The sequence below is a fragment of the Callorhinus ursinus genome, unplaced genomic scaffold (genome assembly GCF_003265705.2).
Source record: "Callorhinus ursinus isolate GAN/ISIS: 27379988/994484 unplaced genomic scaffold, GSC_fseal_2.0 scaffold4, whole genome shotgun sequence".
Classification (NCBI taxonomy): Eukaryota; Metazoa; Chordata; class Mammalia; order Carnivora; family Otariidae; genus Callorhinus; species Callorhinus ursinus.
In genome coordinates, this window is record NW_027397066.1 from 142,789,755 (window position 1) to 142,811,489 (window position 21,735).

Here is a 21,735-nt window from a genome sequence, read left to right on the forward strand (position 1 = left end):
TGAAAACTATATGGGATCAATAGGAACTACTCTAATACACTAATTGGTACAACTACCTTCTCAAATGATTTGATAGTAGTGTGGAAAGCTCTTTTATTACTATAAGTTCTTGGAATATTCTTATTCCATTATGATCCGGAAAACTGTTTTGACCTCAAAAATCCAGAAGGTTTACATTCAAGGAAAACTGTTGCACATGTGCACTAGACATTTGTAGCAGCCCTGTTTGTAACAGTAAAGACTAAAAACAAACACAAACAGTTTAAGAGGAAACTAGATCAATGGCTTGTTTTATATCCACATTCTGAAATATTATGAAGTAGTAAAAATAAAATAGAGCTTCATGTGACAACATGAATGAATCTTGGGAGCAGAGTGTTGAGTGCAAAAAACAAAACAAAACAAAAGCAAAAAACAACATCCAGGAGACTACAGTAAGTATTCTTTTACTTTTTATAAAAATCAAAAGCAGCAAATATAAGAAGTGACTTTGGAATATGATGTTTTTTAAAGGTGAATTAAAAACACAAAATTCAGGGTAATTGATATCCTGGGGAAAGAGGAGAGACAAGGGAATAAAATAGAGGAGGGTCCTGAGTCCATGGGTGTTCATTTCAGCTTTATGCTTTATAGCTTATCTGTATGTTATTTAAAGATAATATGAATGCTTATTTAGCATTACATTAAAATGTAACAATAAAAGCAAAATAAGTTTTGAGAGGTTATAACTTACACTAGTAAAGTAAAATTGTATAAAGTGATTTGGGTAAGACAACGGGCATATTGCCATCAAGGCATACTTTAGAAATATTCGTCAGTGCAGGATGCTTCAAAATAAATGAAATAGAACCAGCCTCTTCTCTCTAGCACACCAGCAGGAACAATGAAAAGCCTGTATTAGGTCATGCCCTGTACCTAAAGATTTCTTCTAATTGATGGTGACTGTAGGGCAATAAGACGCAGACATTATATCCTATTATATCAGTGTCCCTCAAAAACCCCATGGAAAACTTTGCATGTGGAAAGGAAACAAAAGTTAATGGTACCTACTAACCATAAGTTGAATTAATTGTAAAATAGAGAAAAAGGGAAATTATAATAATTAATATGTCTTGTCTTCAATGTGATTACCTACAAACTTCTTACATAAGTAATTAACTGCAATTATAGAAATAAAATACAGGAAAAAAGCTTCATAAAATTATTGATCTTATAAGCTAAAGTTCAGTCCTCTATTATTTCTATGCCAGAATTCCACATTCTTCCACATTCTGTAAGACACCACTCACATGAGGGTAAGGAACTAGACTTAGAGAGCTTTGCGTAAGACCTGGAGCAGTGGTCTATAAGTAATTTTTAAGCCATGTACATTATCAGTAAAAAAAAAAATTCCTTTCTCATCTCTTCTTTCATGAATGCTTTTGTCTCATTTTATAAAACAAAAAGCTTCCTCAAACTTGGGGTTTGAAAATGTACAGAGTAGCAACAAAGAGCTATTGCTTTCCTATTAAGAAAGTGGATGACTTTAAAGACTACGTAAAAAATAATTTTTTTTCCTTTTAAATTAGGTTGTTTCCAATTACTTGAATTCAACAAAATTAAAGTGCATCTAATTAAGTTGCTAATTAAGAGAACATTAAAAATATATTTGTGGTAATAGTCTGGTAGGTGATTTGGGGCAAACAGCTCAGAAGGAATTAGAAGAATTGTGTATCACTGTTAGAAAAGTTGTTCAATTCTGAGCTACTTATCTATTTGAATAAAGTTTCTCAACATTCAAATTAAAATTTGAAGCTGGAACTCTGTCTCATTCTAAAAATAAGTAAATATTCATTCTTAGTTATATGGACTAATTTAAAAATCAATAGCTTCATCCATCCCATTAATGTATATATTTCTAATATAATATTAATTTTATTTTAGTCATTACTTCTCAAAATTTGTATTATATTTAAGGTTTTGTAATTAACAGGAAATAACCTGTTGCATACTATTGAAATTGCATACTATTTAAATTGAAATTGCATACTATCTAATAAGCTAAGAAATGTGATAAATAGGGTGGCTTCATGTTTAAAAATATATTACATTGAGGTCAAATTATGTGGGGGAGTGTATAATCTAAATGCAAGAGAAAAGAACAGTGCCAAATTTTAAAATCATTGGAAATTTTATTCTTGACTGTTTTAACTTCATAATTATGGGTATTCAAATGCTTCAGTATTCATATCCCATTTTATACATTAAAAATGATATGATGGCTTTAACATATCAACATTTATCTGAAGCTGGAAATTATATCATCAGAAATTATTTGAATTTGTGATAAAAATGTATGTGCCCATTTAAAATGCATAAGGGTCTAATATTTAGTTTTTTAAAACTCTTTTAGGTGATACTGGACTATTTTGTGTAATAGAGGACTGTCTGATTTTGGACTAGAATAGAGTTGAAACTCTAGCGTCAAACCATAATATCAAATATAACAAAACTTATTTTCTTTCTCAAACTTTGTGTTAAAATCTAAATTAAATTTCTATAAGTTTATTACAACATTCAGTGAATTATCCAGCATATTCCCAATGTGTCTAGGTCTTTGTACTCCATTTTGGACATCAGTGATCCAGAACATATATGGGATTTACAGCATTTATAGCAATACCGGGAAAGCCTGAAGATATGTGCTCTTTCCATAGCAAACTTGCATCAACCTACAAAGATGGAAGAAAAGTGGTGGTACTTGGGAATTCTTTGGAGCAGAATGGAGCAGGGTCCCTCAGGGCAACACTGAAAAACTGAAACCATACTGGCCTCAAGAGTACCATTTCCTGGATATTTCTGTTCATACACCTGGAATTTTTTTTTCAATTTGAGAAATTTGAAATCCTTTCTAAACAGCCTAGAAGCATAAATCCAATTCTTTCTTAAAGATCTTTTATTTATAAACCCCATTTCCACTTACATTGTTCGGAGTATTTGGTAGAAGCAAATCACCATCAGAGTTTCCAGAGAGACAAACAAATGGAGAAATAGCTGCTCTTCCTTCTTTGCAGTTCATCAAATGAGAAACCAGTTCAGAGCCCTCACATTCTTTTCCTGTGAAATCTGTCCATAATAGGTTGGGATAGATTATTTAAAAATCAGCCAAATTGTTCTGCTTTATGCACAGACTCTAGACCATGCTACAAATGGAGTCTTTCAAATTTCCAGGACCTATATCAGACCAGATGAGATACATCAGATAAAGTGCATAGCATGGGACACCTTGGTGGCTCGGTGGGTTAAGCATCTGCCTTCAGCTCAGGTCATGATCTCAGGGTCCTGGGATCGAGTCCTGCATCGGGCTCCCTGTTCAGTGGGAAGCCTGCTTCTCCCTCTGCCTGTAGCTCCCCCTGCTTGCACTCTCTCTCTCTCTGACAAATAAATAAATAAAATCTTAAAAAAAAAAAAGTGAGTAACACATCTTGGCACAGAATACATTCAATAAATGTTAGCTATTAATATTATCCATATTATAAAATTTTGTATTATGTTTTAGTTCCTTGATCAACAGGTAATAAAAGACTACATCTAAATTGCATGCTCTTTTAACAGAATTATTGTTATTACCTTGGTGCTTTTTCCCACTGACTTCAGATCTGGCCTCACAATCCTTCCAGACAGGGTATTCCAAGAGGCCACTATCAGTAGTTTTGGAAATGGCATACAAGAAGAAATATTTTTTTCCATTCCTACTTTTTTTTAAAGATTTTATTTATTTGAGAGAGAAAGAGAGAGAGCACAAGCAGGGGGAGGGGCAGAGGGAGAAGCAGGCTTCCCGCGGAGCAGGGAGCCCAAACTGGGGCGCCATCCCTGGACTCCGGGATCATGACCTGAGCCAAAGGCAGACACTTAACCGACTGAGCCACCCAGGTGCCCCCTCCATTCCTACTCTTAAAAAGCACCAGATTGTGCATTCAAAGGTGGCTCTAATTTGTAATGAAGGCACTCTTATTTTGCCTCCTCTGGGATGTTCACAATGCTCCACTGTTACTGTTTGCTTTTGTTCATGCTGCTTCCCACTTTAATAGGGCCCAGGAAGTAAGAGGCTCTGCTTCCTTAACGTTTTCCAGTTGAGGATGTTGGGGTAAAATGAAATTAGGAAATTACTACCCATGGCTCAATCCTTTCCTTCTACCCCCGTCAGCTTTTCCTGTTTACTTTTCCCTAGAAGATTTCTTTCCAATACCTTATGAAAAATAAGAGCAAAGTTAATGTTTACTATGTGCTAGGTACTGTTTTAAGATATTCACATATATTAACTGAATTATTTAAAGCTCACCCAAACTAGGTTTGTAATGCTATTCTCTTTTTTATACCTCTTTTGAGAAAATTGAGGCATGAATAAGGAATATTGCCCAAGATCTCACTTCTAAGAATAGCAGAACCAGAGTTTGGGCCCAGGTAATCTTCCAAGAGTCTATACATATTTCCTCTCAAGGAAATGAGTGATAGAATGGTTTCTCATTTATCTTCACTTCATAAATGTCCTTCCTGCCCTTGCCAGGCTTGCCCCAAAAGCAACCTTTAATCAAGATGGTTTATAAATGACTCTATTTAGTTTTATTCTCCATTGTCCTTTTGACTTCTAAAAACCAAGAGTTTCTTCTTTGAAAGCAGAAGGAATTCCCCTTTTTTAAGGCAGACTGATCTTTCCCAGGCTCTACTCTTCCTCTGGGAAAAATATTCTTAGAAAGATTATTTTTTCTTTAAATCGTTCCACAGTGGAGTTAAGATATACTTACTTATTTTTGACAATGGGAGTTGATATTCCTGTTTCATATCAGCCAATTTGGCAACATTTAGTAGGAAGGAGGCAAAGTCCTTTGTAACATCCATGTTATACTCATGTAAAGCATCATTAAAATCCTCAGGGAGATCGTCAAGGAACACCTAAATCATCAGAGAGATCACTAAGAACTCCGGAAAGCCAAATATTTTTTTTAGAGACATCTATATGCCTTCTTTGAAAACTGAAACTTTGGAAGAATGGCAAAGAACACTGCACTATAATTCTGTAGTCACCTATTTATTCAATAATGTAATTGTTTCATTCTTTCATCCGTGAAATTGAAGTAAAGTTCATTTTTTGTTTCTATGTGCATTTATAAAAACTAGTATCTTCACTCCTAAAAATTTGCTTTCACATTACTTAACCAACACCATCTTTTTTCTTTTTTTAATGTTTTTATTTAAATTCCAGTATAGTTAACATCCTGTGTAATATTAGTGTCAAGTGTACAGTATAGTGATTCAACAGTTCCATACAACACCGAGTGCTCATCATAAGTGCACTTTTTCCTTTTTTGTGGGAAAGTTTTTAAAATAACTGACCACAATTCTTTAATAGATACCAGACACAGGACTTTTTATATCTTCCTTGGTTAGTTTGGAAGGTTGCATTTTCTAAGAATTTTCCCATTTTGTCAAAATAACCAAGTGTATTGGCATAAATCATTCATAATATCCTCTTTTGTTCTTTTCAATGTCCAAAGTAAGATCTGTAGTAATGTCCCATTTTATTTCCTGATATTTGTAAAATGTACCTTAAGTTAGATTTTCTTTTTTTTTTTTAAGATTTTTATTTATTTCTTTGACAGAGAGAGAGACAGTGAGAGAGGGAACACAAGCAGGGGGAGTGGGAGAGGGAGAAGCAAGCTTCCCACAGAGCAGGGAGCCTGATGCAGGGCTCGATCCCAGGACCCTGGCATCATGACCTGAGCCGAAGGTAGACAATTAACGACTGAGCCACCCAGGTGCCCCTTATGTTAGATTTTTTATTTGTTTTGTTTTCCTAGCTTCTTAAGCTGAAAAGTTAAATCATTGATTTTTTTTCAGCCTTTATTCTCTTCTAAGATATGATTATAAGGCTATAAATTTTGCTCTAATCATTGTATGAATTACATCTTGTATTTGTATATTTATTATTGTTTAATTAAAATATTTTATAATTCCATTTTATTTTCATCCTATATGTATTTTTCCTAATTTTTCAATTTTCTTTTTTAAGAATTCTATTTATATTCAAAAGGTATTTTATCACAGTAAGCACTACAAGTACAAAAAATTTTTTTTTTAAATCAGTGTTACAAGGCGTACAATGACTAATCAGGGCTCTGTCTTACCACCGATGCCCTTAGTCCCAGAACCATGTTAAACTCTTTTGCTATTTCTTCTGGTGACCTATATGTACTTAGAAATGAATCTATCTAATTTTCAGGCAAGTATTTCTGGTAAGTATTTACCTGGCATATCTCTTTTTCTATCATTTTACTTTCAACCTTTCTGGGACCTTATGGCTAAGATGTGATTTGTACAAACAGCATATAATTGTGGGTTTTTTTTAATATCTAAAAATGTTAGTATTTTACCTGAAGTATTTAGTACATATATATTCAATGCAGTTACTTATACAGTTGAGTTTATTTATACTATTTTAGTATTCAGTTTCTAACCGGACCATATATTATATATTATTTTCTATGTTCTTGTCTTTTATCAGTTTTTCTTCTATTAACACTTATTTGTGCACTATTTTGCTAGTCTTTAGCCCAGAGATTACAAAATACATCTTTAATTTTTACAGTGTAAAAATTTTTAATAGTGTAAGAACCTTAAAATATTCAAATATATTTACCCTTCCCAACATTGCATTATGACTGTCATGCATTTTAGTTATGTATATATACTATAGATTTCATAATACACTCTAATTATTTTTAGATACAGTAGATATTTATTTATATCTACCCACACATTATCCTTTCTAGTATACTTCATGCCCTGTTACATTTTCAAGTCTCCCAAGTTTAGATATTTTTGTCTGCCTACAGTATATGATATTTCCTTTAGCACATACACAAGAAACTGTCAGAACAATATCAGCAAAGTTGGAGGATACAAAATCAACATAAAAAAATAGTTGTGTTTCTATACATCAAATAAATATCTGAAAAGAAAATTAAGACAATCTCATTTGTAAAAGCATCAAAAAGAATAAAATATTTAGGTGTAAACTTAACCAAGGAGGGGAAAGATCTCTATATTAAAAAGTATAAAACACTCATGAATGAAATTATAGCAGACACAAATAATGCAAAGGCATGCCATGTTCATAGATTGAAAGAATAATTACTATTAAGATGTCAAAACTATCCAAATGGATCTACACGTTCATTGCAATTCCTATCAAAATCTCATGGCATTTTTTACAGAAACATAAAAATCAATCCCAAAATTCATAGGGAATCACAAAAGACCCTGAATAGTCAAAATAATCTTGAGGGGGGAAAAAGAAACAAATCCAGAGGCATTACATTTCTTAATTTTAAAATATATTACAAAGTTACACTAATTAAAACAGTATTGGACCAGTATCATGAAAGACATATAGACTAATGGAACAAGATAGAGTCCAGAAATAAATCCAAGTATATATGGTCAAAAGATCTTTGACAAGGGTGCCAAGAACACACAGTAGGGAAAGGATAATCTCTTCAACAAATGGTGTTGGCAAAATTTGATATACACATGTAAAAAAATGAAATTGACCCTTACCACACACTCTACATAAAAATAAACTCAAATGCATTAAAGACTTATGTGTAAGACCTGAAACTGTAAAATTCATAAAAGAAAATATAAAGACATAGATCTTGGAAATGATTTTTTTATATGACACCAGAAGCACAGGCAACAAAAATGAAAATAAACAAGTAGGACTAAATCAAACTAAAAAGCTTCTGCATAGCAAAGGAAATAATAAAGTGAAAAGGCATTTCTAGAATGGGAGAAAATATTTCTAAGCCAACTATCTGGTAAGGGGATAATATCCAAATATATATAAGAATCTTCTATAACTCAATAGCAAAAAATCAAAAAAATAGGCAAAGGACTTGATTAGACATTTCTCCAAAGAAGTCATGCAAATGGCCACCATGTGTATTAAAAGTTGCTCAACTGCACTAATCATTAGGGAAATGCAGATGAAGGCCACATGAGATATTGTCCCCTACCTGTTAGTATGGGTATTATCAAAAAATCAAAAAGGTAAGTGTTGAGGAGAATATAGAAAAATTAGAATCCCTATGCACTTTTGGTGGAAACGTACACTGGTGTAGCCACTATGGAAAACATTTGGAGTTTTTTCAAAAAATTAAAAATAGAACTACTATATGATCCAGCAATCCCATTCTTATGCATATATCCAAAAGAACTGAAATAAGGATCTTGAAGAGATATCTGTACCCCCATGTTCACTGCAAAATTGTTCACAATAAGCAAGATATGGAAACAAACCAAATGTCCATCAACAGATGAATGGATAAGGTAATGTGGTATATACATACAACAGAATATTATTCCATTTTTAAAAGGAAGAAAATCTTTCCATTTGCAACAACATGGATGAACCTAGAGGATATTATGCTAACTAAGTAAAATAAGCCAGTCACAGAAGGACAAGTAATTCATGATTTCATGTAATGGAATTTATATATTATAAATTCTACTTATATTCCACTCATATTTTAAATAGTCAAACTCATAGAAGCAGAGAATAGAATGATGACTGCCAGGGCCTGGGTGGAGGAAGAAATGGGGAATTGTTTTTCATTGGATATAAAGTTTCTGTTATGCAAGATAAATAAATTCTAGAGACCTACTGTACAACAAAGTACCTATAGTTAACAATACAATATTGTAAACTTTAAAATACATAAAGAGGATAAATCTCATGTTAAGTGTTCCTACCAAAAAAAAAAAAAAAAAAGGAAAAAGCCACCTCACACACAAGGAATATGGGATGTGATGAATATGTTTAGTACCTTGGTTGTAGTGATGATATCATGGGTATATGCATACGTCCAAACTCATTAAGACATATACATTAAATGTGTGCAATTCCTTGTATATCAATTACACCTCAATAACAATAAAGCTAAAAAAGTAAGGTAGATATATGCATACCCTCCTGATATGTTATTAAATCAATCACAATATATTTATCCTATTTTAAATTATGTTTAAAACATACACAAAATGTATGTATTTATGTATGTATGAAATTAGAGTAGGATGTATGTATTTATGTATGAAAATAGAGTAGGATGAAATTATTGCCCATTTTTTTCTAGCTTCAGTTATTTTGGTTAAAAAGTCAGCTATCAATATTATTGCTTTTTTTTCAAGGAAATGCCTGTTTCAGCTCTAGCTGGTTTATGATTTTCTCTTTGTTTTTGACTTTCAGTAGTTTTAGTTTAATGTTCATATTTATCCATTTATTTATGTTATATTTGGGGTTTTTTTCACCATAAATTGTTTACAAAAGGACCTTGATGAGCTTCAAATGATGTTATCTTCCACCAGAGTGAGTTCTCCCATTTTTGTGTTTGGTTACATGATTGAAGATGTGATCACTTCAGTCCAAGTAGAGATTAAAGTGGTATTGTTGGTATCGCTGGTATTGTTTTCCAGTTTTATTAAGTTTCAGTCTATACTTGATATAACTCTATTCCTGGGTCATGACCCTCTTGGGACTTTGAGTATGAGGCTGCTGGGTCTCGTTTTCTCAGTCCTAAAAGACTTCCAAAGACCTACCTTTTTCCTACAGAGCTTCCTAACCTTCTACATCTTCCAGCTCTAAAGCTTTCAAAAATGTCTTGAGGGGCATACAAGCCTATGAATAAATGCAGAACCTTCCTTCTAGTGGCTTTTTACTTAATAATTGCCACAAGACTGCAAAAAATTTGGTGTAGTATTCCAACATTTCATGCAGATCTGGTACTCAGTAAACATCCTCAGTAAACTCATTGAAACACTATGTCTCCCAAGTTTCTGTCACTTCAGTCCCATGTGGTCACTAAAAGCTTTAATAATTTTTTTAATCTCATAGAAGATGCTCTCTGTATATGCTAAGTACAGCTTTCAAACCATGTCCAGAATCAACAAATTCTTTATGAGGAAACCATGATTAAAGATTCCCATTACACCATTAGTAAGTTCTTGCCATTTTACGATTTTAGCCAGGCAAATCCCCATTGTTTCCACAGCTTTCTGTTGCAATACGAATGATAACCACTTACTATATCCATCTGGAAGCACACAAATTTCCAATAACCTTTAAAAAAGAGAGAGAGAGAGAGAGAGACTGACAGAGAGTGAGAAAGACAGGAGGTCCCCACACAAAACCTTCCTTTACTGTATATTTTTATGATGTCTTTCTTTGTGAGAATTTAGATATTGACTTTTCTAAGTTAAATATAAATTATTTAAACAAAACAAATAATACTTCAAGAATTTATATGTGATGAAAAAATGTGAAGATGATAGGTCAATGACTAAAGTTGTGTTCGCTGGTCAAGAGAACATTCTGTGAGGGCTAAGATTTGTAATTTGACATTGTGGAGTTAGACAATATAGATTAACTCATCTCTTTTTGTTCCTTGTCACATTTTACTAAGGTTATTTAGTATAACTTGCCTATCCCACTTTCTCAGATTCTAGTGCGGTATATTAGTAACAGTATTTGATGTTGATTTAATAATAGCAAATCCTGATCAAAGAATATGTTGCAAATAAAATTGGAAAAGAGTTTTCCTGCTTTTATTCTATGTGGGTCAGGAATTATTTCTTCAATGACTATTCTAATATTTTTTAAGTGAGGACATTATAGTTCACAACATATACTTCTTGCCTGTAGCCCTACCTTGAGGTAAAAAGACCCTAAGGGAACTACAGATTCAATGATAGGAACTATTAGTTAATTTATTGTATAAATATCTACATGTTTTTCTCTAGCCACTGAATACTATAATTTGATAGAGTCATACAATCAAATGGAAAACATGAGCAAAATTCTTTATCTTATTTTTCCTCAAGAAATCTATTTATTTTTTTTAAAGATTTTTTATTTATTTATTTGACAGAGAGAGACACAGCGAGAGAGGGAACACAAGCAGGGGGAGTGGGAGAGGGAGAAGCAGGCTTCCCGCTGAGCAGGGAGCCCGATGCGGGACTCGATCCCAGGACCGTGGGATCATGACCTGAGCTGAAGGCAGACGCTTAATGACTGAGCCACCCAGGCACCCTTTTCCTCAAGAAATTTAATCTTTTGATATATTTATATGGAGAGGCTTATGAATTAGAGGTTAAATATAACAGTGATTACAGAAAGAACAAACTATTATTCTATAAAACAAATGAACCCTATATTGATAAAATCCTACTGCCACTGAATCATTTATGGTAGGATCTACTTAATTACATTGATTATTTAATGTTATTAGAAACATAAATTTTACCTTTGATTGGTAAAACTTGACAGTAGTCTCCTGGAACTTTGCTGGAAGAGGTCTTCTTCCAAACAGATTTGCCAAGACTAACACTAGCTTTTCCATAACATCTTGAGAAAAATGTCTTGAGCCTATACAAAAAAGAAGTGCCTTGTTTATGCGTAAAAAAGTGTATCAATCCCATTTTCAACATTTAAATTGAATGTTATACTGCATTTCATTTCATGGAAACCGAAAATATGTCACAAATACAGTAACCAAGGAATGACTATATCTGCTGATAGTTTACATCTGTGCCTTCTTTTTCGTTCTTGCTACTCCCACGCTAGTTCGGACAAAAATCATTCCAACCACAAATTGCCTCATCTCCTTACTGGATTCTACCCACCCCACGCCCCTCCAACTTCAGGCTATGATCAGTTTTCCTAAAGCATTTTATGATCATATCTTTCACCCATTCAAAAATCTCTTACTGCGTCTCAATGCCTCATAAACAAAATCCAATCTCCCCAGCCTAGCATTTAAGGCTTTCCAAAAGTCAGCCCACAAATAACCTCCCAGCCTTATCTCCCTGTCTTACCTTCTTGCCACTAATATTAAGATACCATCAGTTGATTTACTTTCTGTCCTTCACAACATATGAGCATTACACTGCAGTGATTAAAAAGGTCACACCTTTTATAACTTGGGCTCTAGAGTCAGACTACTTGTATTTGAATCTTGGCTCTGACACTTATTAAAATTGTGTGACCATGGCAATTTACTTAACTTCTCTGTGTCTGAGTTTCCTTACTTACAAAAGAGTGATAGTCCATATTATGTGCCTCATAAAGTTGTCAAATTTTCTATATCCATGATTATAATAGCATACACCCTCCCACCCCACCCACACCCATACAGCAATGAACACAACTGTACTTCCTGTTGCAGGAAATTATTTCTCCTCTTACAGAGTTTTTAGGTGGACAGAACTTCCTGAGTATTCTTGTTTTACAGAACGCATGTTCAGAGCATAGTGACTAGACCTATTGCACAAAGTAAAGTGTTGCTGCTATCAGTTCATGACAGAAGATAAAGAAATGTGGTAAAAGGCACTGTATTTGCCAGGCATTAGGAAATATAACAAATTTAAGCACCAAAAGGAAAACATTTCTTATAGGGACACTGTTTAAGGGTCTATGGTTTAATTATAAAAATCAAAGGTTTTTAATTTTAAAAAATGTATTAAATGGAATATTAGGCGGGCAGTAAAATGTAATTCACAAAAAGTTTACATGATATTGGCAAAACTGTATTTCAGGGAAAACAAGATTCTACATTATGCAATTAATATATCAGTTATTTAAATATATTATAGAGTTATAGTCTAAGAAAATATGATTGGAAGAAAATATTCACAAACACTAATGGTGAACATTATATTTAAAATAATGCCTTCCTATATCCCTTTTCTATGATGAGCACATATTACATTTAATTAGGAAAAAAATATTTATTAAAAAATCATATATTTTTTAATATGTTCTGAGTCCTGGAGTCCATAAATCACTAAAGTTCATAAGAAACTGACATTTTAAAATAGGTGTCACAAAATATGGCTGTCTCCCATATGATCTATATTAATAGGTATACAAAACTTTATTTTATCCAGTTTCATATCTCTAAATTATCTAAATATTAACTTGTGTTTTCTTTGTAGAAAAAATTTTCCTAAGTGCTAGCTTCACTATAGTCTCTGTTACTATTTTAAGATTATACACACAAACATCAAGCTTACCTTTCCCAGTTGGCTGACAGAGATTATGGAAAAGGCCTTTTACAAGAAAACTGACAAAAACAAGATTAGAAGGCTCATGATAATGCAAATGTGATACAAGTCCAGCAAACCCCATTGGTTTACCTTCTTGATCTAAATAGCCCTAAAGAACAAAAATAATTTATTAGTTTGACTCAATACATCCATTAATTAATAACTAACTTATTAAGTACTAGTTTAAAACAGTATTTAATGCCAGTATAAGAGAGATTGGTAATCGTTACCTGGCCCAATAGTGGTAATTATATCAAGTAAAGAAATATTCATCATTGAATATAACCTTCTAAAGACCACAATTAATTCAGCACGATAAAAAATAAAGATAGTACCATTCCCATTTCACAAAAAGACAAAGGACAATCATACCTGTTTCATAAGGAATTGCAAAGAAAACAAGAAATAAAGTTTTAACATCTTAATGACTCTGGGTTTTTTGAAGGACAGCAATGAATGCTTTAGCATTGACAGCACCTTTAAAGAAGAATAATTCACACCATGTTAGTTTTATGAAATATATTTGTAAATAATAATACAAGTATATTATAATTTTAAATTTTTTCTTATAATGTTTTGACATCTAAAAAAACCTTTCTGAAAAAAACAAACAAACAAACAAACCCTTTTCTGGTTGGGAAGAGACTCTCCCTTCCCGGGCTAGCTAACTCCTAAAGATAACAACTTGCCTAAAAGCATGCCTATCATATACAAACCAACCAATCCCAAGTTTATACCCCCAACTACTTCCTTCCCTAATTCTCACACATCTAGCCAATACTTCTTGTGTCCTAAATCATCCCAGAGCCAGTTCCCAGGCAACAAGAGGCCACCTGCACAGCCCAAAACCCAGCAGAATTTTTCAAACTAGCCCGTCCGGGGTGCCTGGGTGGCTCAGTCGTTAAGTGTCTGCCTTCAGCTCAGGTCATGATCTCAGGGTCCTGGGATGGAGCCCCGCATCGGACTCCCTGCTCCGCGGGAAGCCTCCTTCTCCTCTCCCACTCCCCCTGCTTGTGTTCCCTCTCTCGCTGTGTCTCTCTCTGTCAAATAAATAAATAAATAATCTTTTAAAAAAATATTCCTTGGTTTTTGGGGTAAAACAGCACTGAGATAGCAGTTCAGATAACCTTTGAGCTGCCCACTAAAACATCTATGAGGTTCCAATAAAAGGAAAATTTCCTGACATCACCAAATTTAAGCCTGGCTACCATTAGGCCTGAGAGTTTACAGAACCTGGGAAGAGTCTGTACTCATTGTAAGGCCAGTGGACAATGTAAAAAGAAGGTGAGAGGATACAGATGAGAAAAAGAAGGGAGATGGGAAGGGGGATATGGCGCACCTCACCTTTACTTTAGGATGATTCTTTTTGAGAGTGCCAAAAATGCCCTTTCCTACTACCTCTCTCTCTCTCTCTCTCTGTTGCTCTACATTTAGTCACAGATGGCAACAGCAAGAAAACAGCTGAGTAGTAAGAGGGTGAGCCACTCATGGTGGTTCACTGTATTTTTAGAGATGTAGACACATAACTAAAGTCATATTAAGACAGTAAGGACCCTGATAGCGATGCATACCATAGTTTTTAGTGATGAATGACGTCCACATGATCAATGTGGCAGTGAGACTGGCAAAAGTGGATCAATAAACTTTCAGTCCAGAAAATCTACATAAGTTTAAAATCTACTAAACACTAACATTTGGGCCAAAAGCTATTCATCTAGCCTCACATTTAATAGGGTATTTGAATAGCACTTAGGTAGCCAGAGAGAAGCCAGAGTGAAATCATACATCCTTTCCTTTGGCAATCCATCAGACTTAGGAAAATGTAGCTATATTCAAAAGTGAGAAAATAGAAAAACCCACAATAGATCAACTCTTTATAAGAAAATTGATCACCTTCCTAAAATACTAAAATATGCTAAAAATATTTATTAAATGTCTATGCCAGGAACTAAAACAAGCATCTTTGGCCACAGAGTGCTTATATTCCAGTGGAAAATATAGAGAAAATAAATAAAAACATTGATAGATGGATAGATAGATAGATGATAGATATTTGATGTTATGTAAGGAGTGATACATGCTATATATAAATGAATATGATCATAGTGCAGCAGACAGGAGATACATTTACAATTTAGAAAGTGCAGTGGACAGTAGGCTTCACTGAGAGTAATGTTAGAGCAAAGACTGAAATGAGATAAAGGAGTGAGGTTATGCAATGTGCCTGAAATATCCATGGAGCAGGTATTGGGCTCATGTGGGAGAGCAGGAACAGGTTAGTTCAACAAGATAATCAGGGATCAGGTTCTGCAGAACCATCATAAGACCATTGGCTTTTACTCTTAAACAAAAAAAGGGGGGTGGGGCACCTGGGTGGCTCAGTCGGTTAAGCGTCTGCCTTCGGCTCAGGTCATGATCCCAGGGTCCTGGGATCGAGCCCCACATCGGGCTCCCTGCTTGGCGGGAAGCCTGCTTCTCCCTCTCCCGCTCCCCCTGCTTGTGTTCCCTCTCTCACTGTCTCTCTCTCTGTCAAATAAATAAATAAAATCTTTAAAAAAAAAGGGGGGGAGCTGACCTATAAAAATTGTTTTCTTTATGCAGCAAAAAGTTTTTTGAAAAATTATTTGGCATCTTCAATGGATACCATAAGATATAACCTCTACAAGACGAGGTAAAACAGCATAAGGTAAATGGACAATTATAAATTGACATTAAAAATACTTTATTAATATGTAAAAGAGTGATATAAGAAAAAGTGAAGAATTTCAGGAAAATTAAAATTCCACATGTGTATTACTAAAGAGCAGAACTGAAACTCTGGAGAGCAGCATCGGCAATGTGAAAGATAAACTTCACATGTTCTCTCATAATGAATGAAGAAAAATATAGCAATGGAGTACAGAAAAATAATTTTTGATTTAAAAATTATAACACTTCCTGAAAAGAAATTGAACAAATTAAAACAGAAGCAAATATCAAAGATTTAATTTAAGATATCTCTTCTTAGTTCCAAAACTGCTTGAGCATTGTTCAATGCAAATGTATTTAACATTATTGAATCGTACACTTAAAAATGGTTAAGATGGTAAATTTCATGTTATTTTTATTTTACCACAATTTTAAAAACTGAGCATGAAGCTTCCTATGAGCATGCTTCATGTAAGCATGAAAATTCAAAGTTCTTAGCATATAACTAAAACATCAATTTAAAAAATGACCCACAAAACAGGAAATCCTGGGGAAAAGAATTTTAAATATAAGGATTTTTTTAAAAGATTCATATAAATACATAGGCAGGAAAAAAATCAAATTAATTACAAGAAAGCAGGAATTACATGGTTCCATAGGGGAGACTAAAAGAGTCTACTCCACTGTAACAGTACATGCCGGAGGAAATGAAACTGTCTTAGTTTGATGTGATGAGTAAAGAGAATATTCTAAGAATTTTAAGTCCATATTTGAGCCTTTTATGTGTGAAGATTGCAAACAGATCTTCTCAAACATGCCATCAAACATGCCAAGGCAAAGAAAATGAACCACTCCAATAAACTTTCTTTAAAAATCTTTAAAAGCTTGCTAAAAGATGTATTCTTCTCTCCAACACAGAAGTAAAACTTAAGTATGCAGAAATGGGGAAGTTTTGATCTAAAATGATATGTGCCTGCTCTGTAGGACCATCAGTAACACAAGAGCCAACTCATCACGAAAGTCCTGAAAGAGTCTTCACATCAACAAACAGTATCTGATTTAATTGGGCATACTAATCAGTATACAAAAACAATGCATCTTCATAAGGATGAAAACCAAATTGTTTCATTATGAATTTTTAATCTTTCATTGTGAGATTAGACACAAAATATTTATCTCAGGAAAAACTTCAGGAAAAGTTTACAGTCATACCAATCAATGTCTAATCAAATATATCAGTGTTTGAAAACCAAATGTACACCTATGCCAAAATACCAAAATGATAATATGACTGTCTTTGGATGATGAAACCTGGTATGGTTTTTGCTTTCTTTCAACCTTTTGCACTATGGTGAATTTGGGTTACTTTGTTTTTTACAAAAAATAAACTCTTTTTTTACAAAATGATCACAACAAATCGTGTTCCTTTTGAAAATGGAATCTGACCCAGATCTTTTAAAATCTATAGCCAGGGGTGCCTAGGTGGCTCAGTGGGTTGAACATCTGACTCTTGATTTCACCTCAGGTCATGATCTCAGGGTCATGAGATCGAGCCCCGCATCAGGCTCTGTGCTCATCAGGAAGTCTGCTTAAGACTTCCTTTCCCTCTCCCTCTGCCCCTTCTCCCACTCATGCTCTCTGTCTCTCTCTCTCTGAGTAAATAAATAAAATCTTTAAAATATAAAATAAAATACAATCGATAGCCAGCACCCTTAACTACTATAGGACAATACCAATCACACATGAAAAAAGTAATCTTTAATTCCAAATGCCCATCCAGCACAAATTCTATGACTGATAGAGGAGACAAACAGAACTAATTATTACTCTCCCACTCTGCCCCAACCCTATACTATGCAAGACATTGCAAAGCATAAAAAACTGATGAAACTGAGAAGTTATCACTACAGACTTCTAAAGAAGAGCAAACCTAACCACAGCCACACCAGTAGTGAAGACTCTACCTCGGAAAATGTCAAGCACAGTACCTTTGCTTTAGCATCCTCTGGGTCATCTCCCTTGGAAGCCAGCAGCATGAGTCGCAGGACCAGGGTAATGCCGAGAGGGAACTGTCCTCTCAGTTCAGGAACATTGGATTTAATGAGTTTTTCTATTTTGGGCAATGGAATATTAAAGAAATATACATCTCCCAGCAGGTCTTGACCTCGTCTTCCAGCACGTCCAGACATCTGGAAACAGAAGAGAATCACAAAGTAAAACTTCCCTAAATACTTTCTCCTTCACAGTAATAAGAATTGAGCTTTTTACATGAGGTTGTAGCAAGTAAATTGTGCATATGTCCAACCATTATATAAACTGAAACTAAAATCCAATGGTGTAGCACTTAGGAAATTTACCATGGCTAAGACAGAGCTGAGAATGAGACACTTATCATTATTATATACTTATTTCATGCCAAATATTTATATCATGATATATAGATGAAACAGAGCACAAGAAGACTAGACCCTAATTTCAAATTCACTTATCGCTGAACTAATTACACCAATTCTCTCCTTTCCCACTTCTTCTCCCTTGTTCCTTTCTCACACACCAGTGTGTTGCATTACAAATCACCATAAAAACTGTGCACAAATTGAGGAATACATGAGTACGATAAAATTCTGAAATTCTACTTGTAGCAAACAAACTCTTTATAGAAGTTGTATCAGTTCTCATATATTAAGTGCTTAGAAGGTGTTAAATCCTTTGAACTGTTTTTATACAGACCTCACAACAACAACCATATAAGGTAAATACAATCATTATCTCCATTTTATAATGTAGAAATAGGGTCATGAGGGATAGAAGAAATTTGTTTGTTGTAGTCAAACACCAGAAAGTGGAAGATCCAACTCACACTCTGGCATTTTGACTCCCAAGTTTATCATCTGAAACATCAGAACACATAGGGTTCTGGAGAACCCTACTATGTGATTCCCAAAGATGATATGGGAGAGGAGAGCTCATGCAGAATACAGCCCCAGGAGGAGAGAGCAGAAGGACAGGGGTTGGTAAAATGGTGGGAAATAAGAGGGGTGTTATATTGCATAAGAACAAGGCCTACAAGAATAAGAAGTAAGTGTTTAGAGAGAAAGAGAGGGGGGCATTTCGATAAAAACTTGAATATTGGCTGATACTTAAAAATGATGCTGCTAGCAGAAATATTCATCAAATATTCCTGAGCAGGGAAGCCATATGAAGACAAACTATACTGTGTACAGGACATAGCAAAGTAAGGAGAATTGAAAATCAAGAGAACCGTTTTAATAATACAAGGCCAAGAATGTATGATGAGAGATAGTGAAGACAGAAATTGCAAGGCAAAAATCAAATACATGTAAGAGAATAATGAAGTGGGCTTCAATAATAGATTGTGTATTGGGAGCAAAGAAGAGAGAAGTATTAACTCCAGAGTGCAAAATCATGTGCACAGGAAATGAATGAGTAAATGTCCATCTAGCACCTTTGATATGTATCTTTCTTACAGATAACTTCATTTAATTCTTGCAAATGTTGTGGGATAGTAATTGTCACCCCTATTCTGGAGATAGGAAAAAAAGGATCAGGCAGTTCAGATGTGTCACCCAAAGTCACATATCTGGTTAGTGATGGCCACATAATTCTGCGCTCATATGCCTACCACTATACTACAGCTAATCAAGAGAGTCAGGCACGAATGAATGCCAAGGTGTGCTAGCACATGAATTGCAATATACTCGTAAACTAACAGCTCACATTTTTTTTACCATTTTATGGCCATACTTTCATGATGCAATAGTGAGTGTATGCATATTGCAATACCTGTCTGTAATTTAAAGCATCCAGATAGATTGAGTTTTGAGCAAAAACCACAGATTTACAAGGCATGTTGATTCCTAAAGCAAGTGTCCCAGTAGCTGTCACCACCTAGAAAGAGAATAAATCAATTCTTCATGAAAGAGCATTTCAATAGAATGCCATATAGTTACTGAAACTCTCTGCACTTCAATTGAACCCCAGTGGGAAAGCCAAAGATGCCCTATTTGATATTGGACCTCCACACTGACATGAGTACCTGGCACATGACAGGTGTTCAGTAACTATTTCTTAATGAATGACTAAAAAAGGGAATTTCTTCATGGCAGGGTAACGATACTTTTACAAACCACCTTCTGGGATATTGCCTAGTTAATCCGCTACAATTTATTTGTGAAGGTTATTTCTATGGGGATAACATATCTTGTAATAAGGGCAAAACAAAGTTTCATTTCTCCCCCCTGAATTGCCTTGACAACTGACCAAAAGGGGAGTAGGGCAAACTTTAAGTTTCTTAAATGATCCAACTTTTGCTCATTTTCTCATATAATGTTGGGTATTTCTAATGGCCCTCTCTTTCTCTTTACATTGATTGTCATATATGCCATGGCTTAACGTTAATGTTTAAGTATATGGAATAATTCTCTCTAATTATTCTGTAACTGAGACCTATACATCTGTGAAAATGAAACACACCATTTATTCACTATTTTTCTAAAGTTCTTTAATAAAAACAAAAATGGGAAAAGAACATTAAATTTATACTATAAGTAAAATAAATACCTTTTTTAAAAAAGTGCTCTCTATAACAAAGCTATCACTATTTCCATATTGCCTTCTCTAGAGTGATCTAATTATTCATTCATTAAATCAATAGTAATTAAGCCACTACTATTTAACATATACTATTTTAGACACAAGATATACCGATCAAAATAGGTGTGCCTTTTTTCCTCAATTTATAAGCATGCAGAAAATTTTGTCTCTAGTTATTGACCTTTTTTTAGAAGATTGTATTTATTCATTTGAGAGATAGCGAGCTTGAGCGGGAACAGGGGCAGAAGGCGAGGGAGAAGCAGACTCCCTGCCAAGCAGGGAGCACGACTCAGGGCTCAATTCCAGGACCCCGGCATCAGGACCTGAGCTGAAGGCAAAATATTGAGGTAAATTAAAAGGTAATTTTTTAATCTGGATAAAAACCAAAATACATTATTAACAACTTTGCTTAACTAATAACAAGTTTTTTATTTACTTTAGAAGTCAATAATCACAGGGGCGCCTGGGTGGCTCAGTCGTTAAGCGTCTGTCTTCGGCTCAAGTCATGATCCCAGGGTCCTGGGATCCAGCCCCACATCGGGCTCCCTGCTCAGTGGGGAGTCTTCTTCCCCCACTCCCTCTCCCTCTGTGCTCTCTTTCTCTCAAATAAATAAAATCTTTAAAAAATACTACCTAGAGTATTATCATCTCACCCTCTCCTCTCTCCATCCCCCTGCTTTTGAGCTCTCTCTCACTCTCTCTCTCTCTCACATACACAAATATACATCATACAAAAAATTTGATATGGATAATTTAAAAAATGCAGAGACTATTCTTAAATATTACTCAAGATCTAAACTAAGAAATTATGTTAATCCTCCATGTAGATTTACCCAGACTATCCCCATGCATCCTCATGTAACATACTAAATAAAACATAATAAGGGTTGGTTTTCAAGCTATTTAAGGCAATCTTCCTCTTGTCCACTATCAGTGATGGGGGAGAGAGCATCTAGGAATGACTCATCTAAAAACTGCCAAAATACACAGTGGGCCCTGAGGAAGTGATACATTCTTGCTCTTACTTCAGCTATTATATTGAGAAAAGATTTGACCAAAACCTATTATAAGTGTCCTCTAAGCCCTTGAAAGAATGTTTGTAGCCAAAATTATATGAACAGCTGACAAAATTCCCTAGATATTATAAATGAAAAAGCAAGGGATTGTTATTCCAAGATCGTAATAGGTATACTTCATTACAGAAATATCTGTATCTGTTTAGGGAATATTTTAATTCTTGAAAAAGACATAAACTATATGATAAACTTCAAACCCCCTCCCTCAATTAATGAG

The 21,735-nt window shown here is 34.4% G+C and overlaps 1 protein-coding gene across 6 annotated transcripts in view; it reads right to left on the reverse strand.

Annotated features, from left to right (window-relative positions):
• Positions 1–21,735, reverse strand: part of DDX60 (DExD/H-box helicase 60) — a 109,164-nt gene that overhangs the window by 12,664 nt on the left and 74,765 nt on the right. For all 6 annotated transcript variants that reach the window (XM_025874430.2, XM_025874426.2, XM_025874428.2 and 3 more), the window contains 7 exons: positions 19,633–19,737; positions 17,817–18,017; positions 13,513–13,617; positions 13,108–13,249; positions 11,340–11,461; positions 4,785–4,932; positions 2,963–3,105 (listed from right to left, as the gene is read on the reverse strand). In XM_025874430.2, coding sequence (XP_025730215.1) covers positions 2,963–3,105; positions 4,785–4,932; positions 11,340–11,461; positions 13,108–13,249; positions 13,513–13,617; positions 17,817–18,017; positions 19,633–19,737 — 966 coding nt within the window. The remainder of the gene's footprint in view (positions 1–2,962; positions 3,106–4,784; positions 4,933–11,339; positions 11,462–13,107; positions 13,250–13,512; positions 13,618–17,816; positions 18,018–19,632; positions 19,738–21,735) is intronic.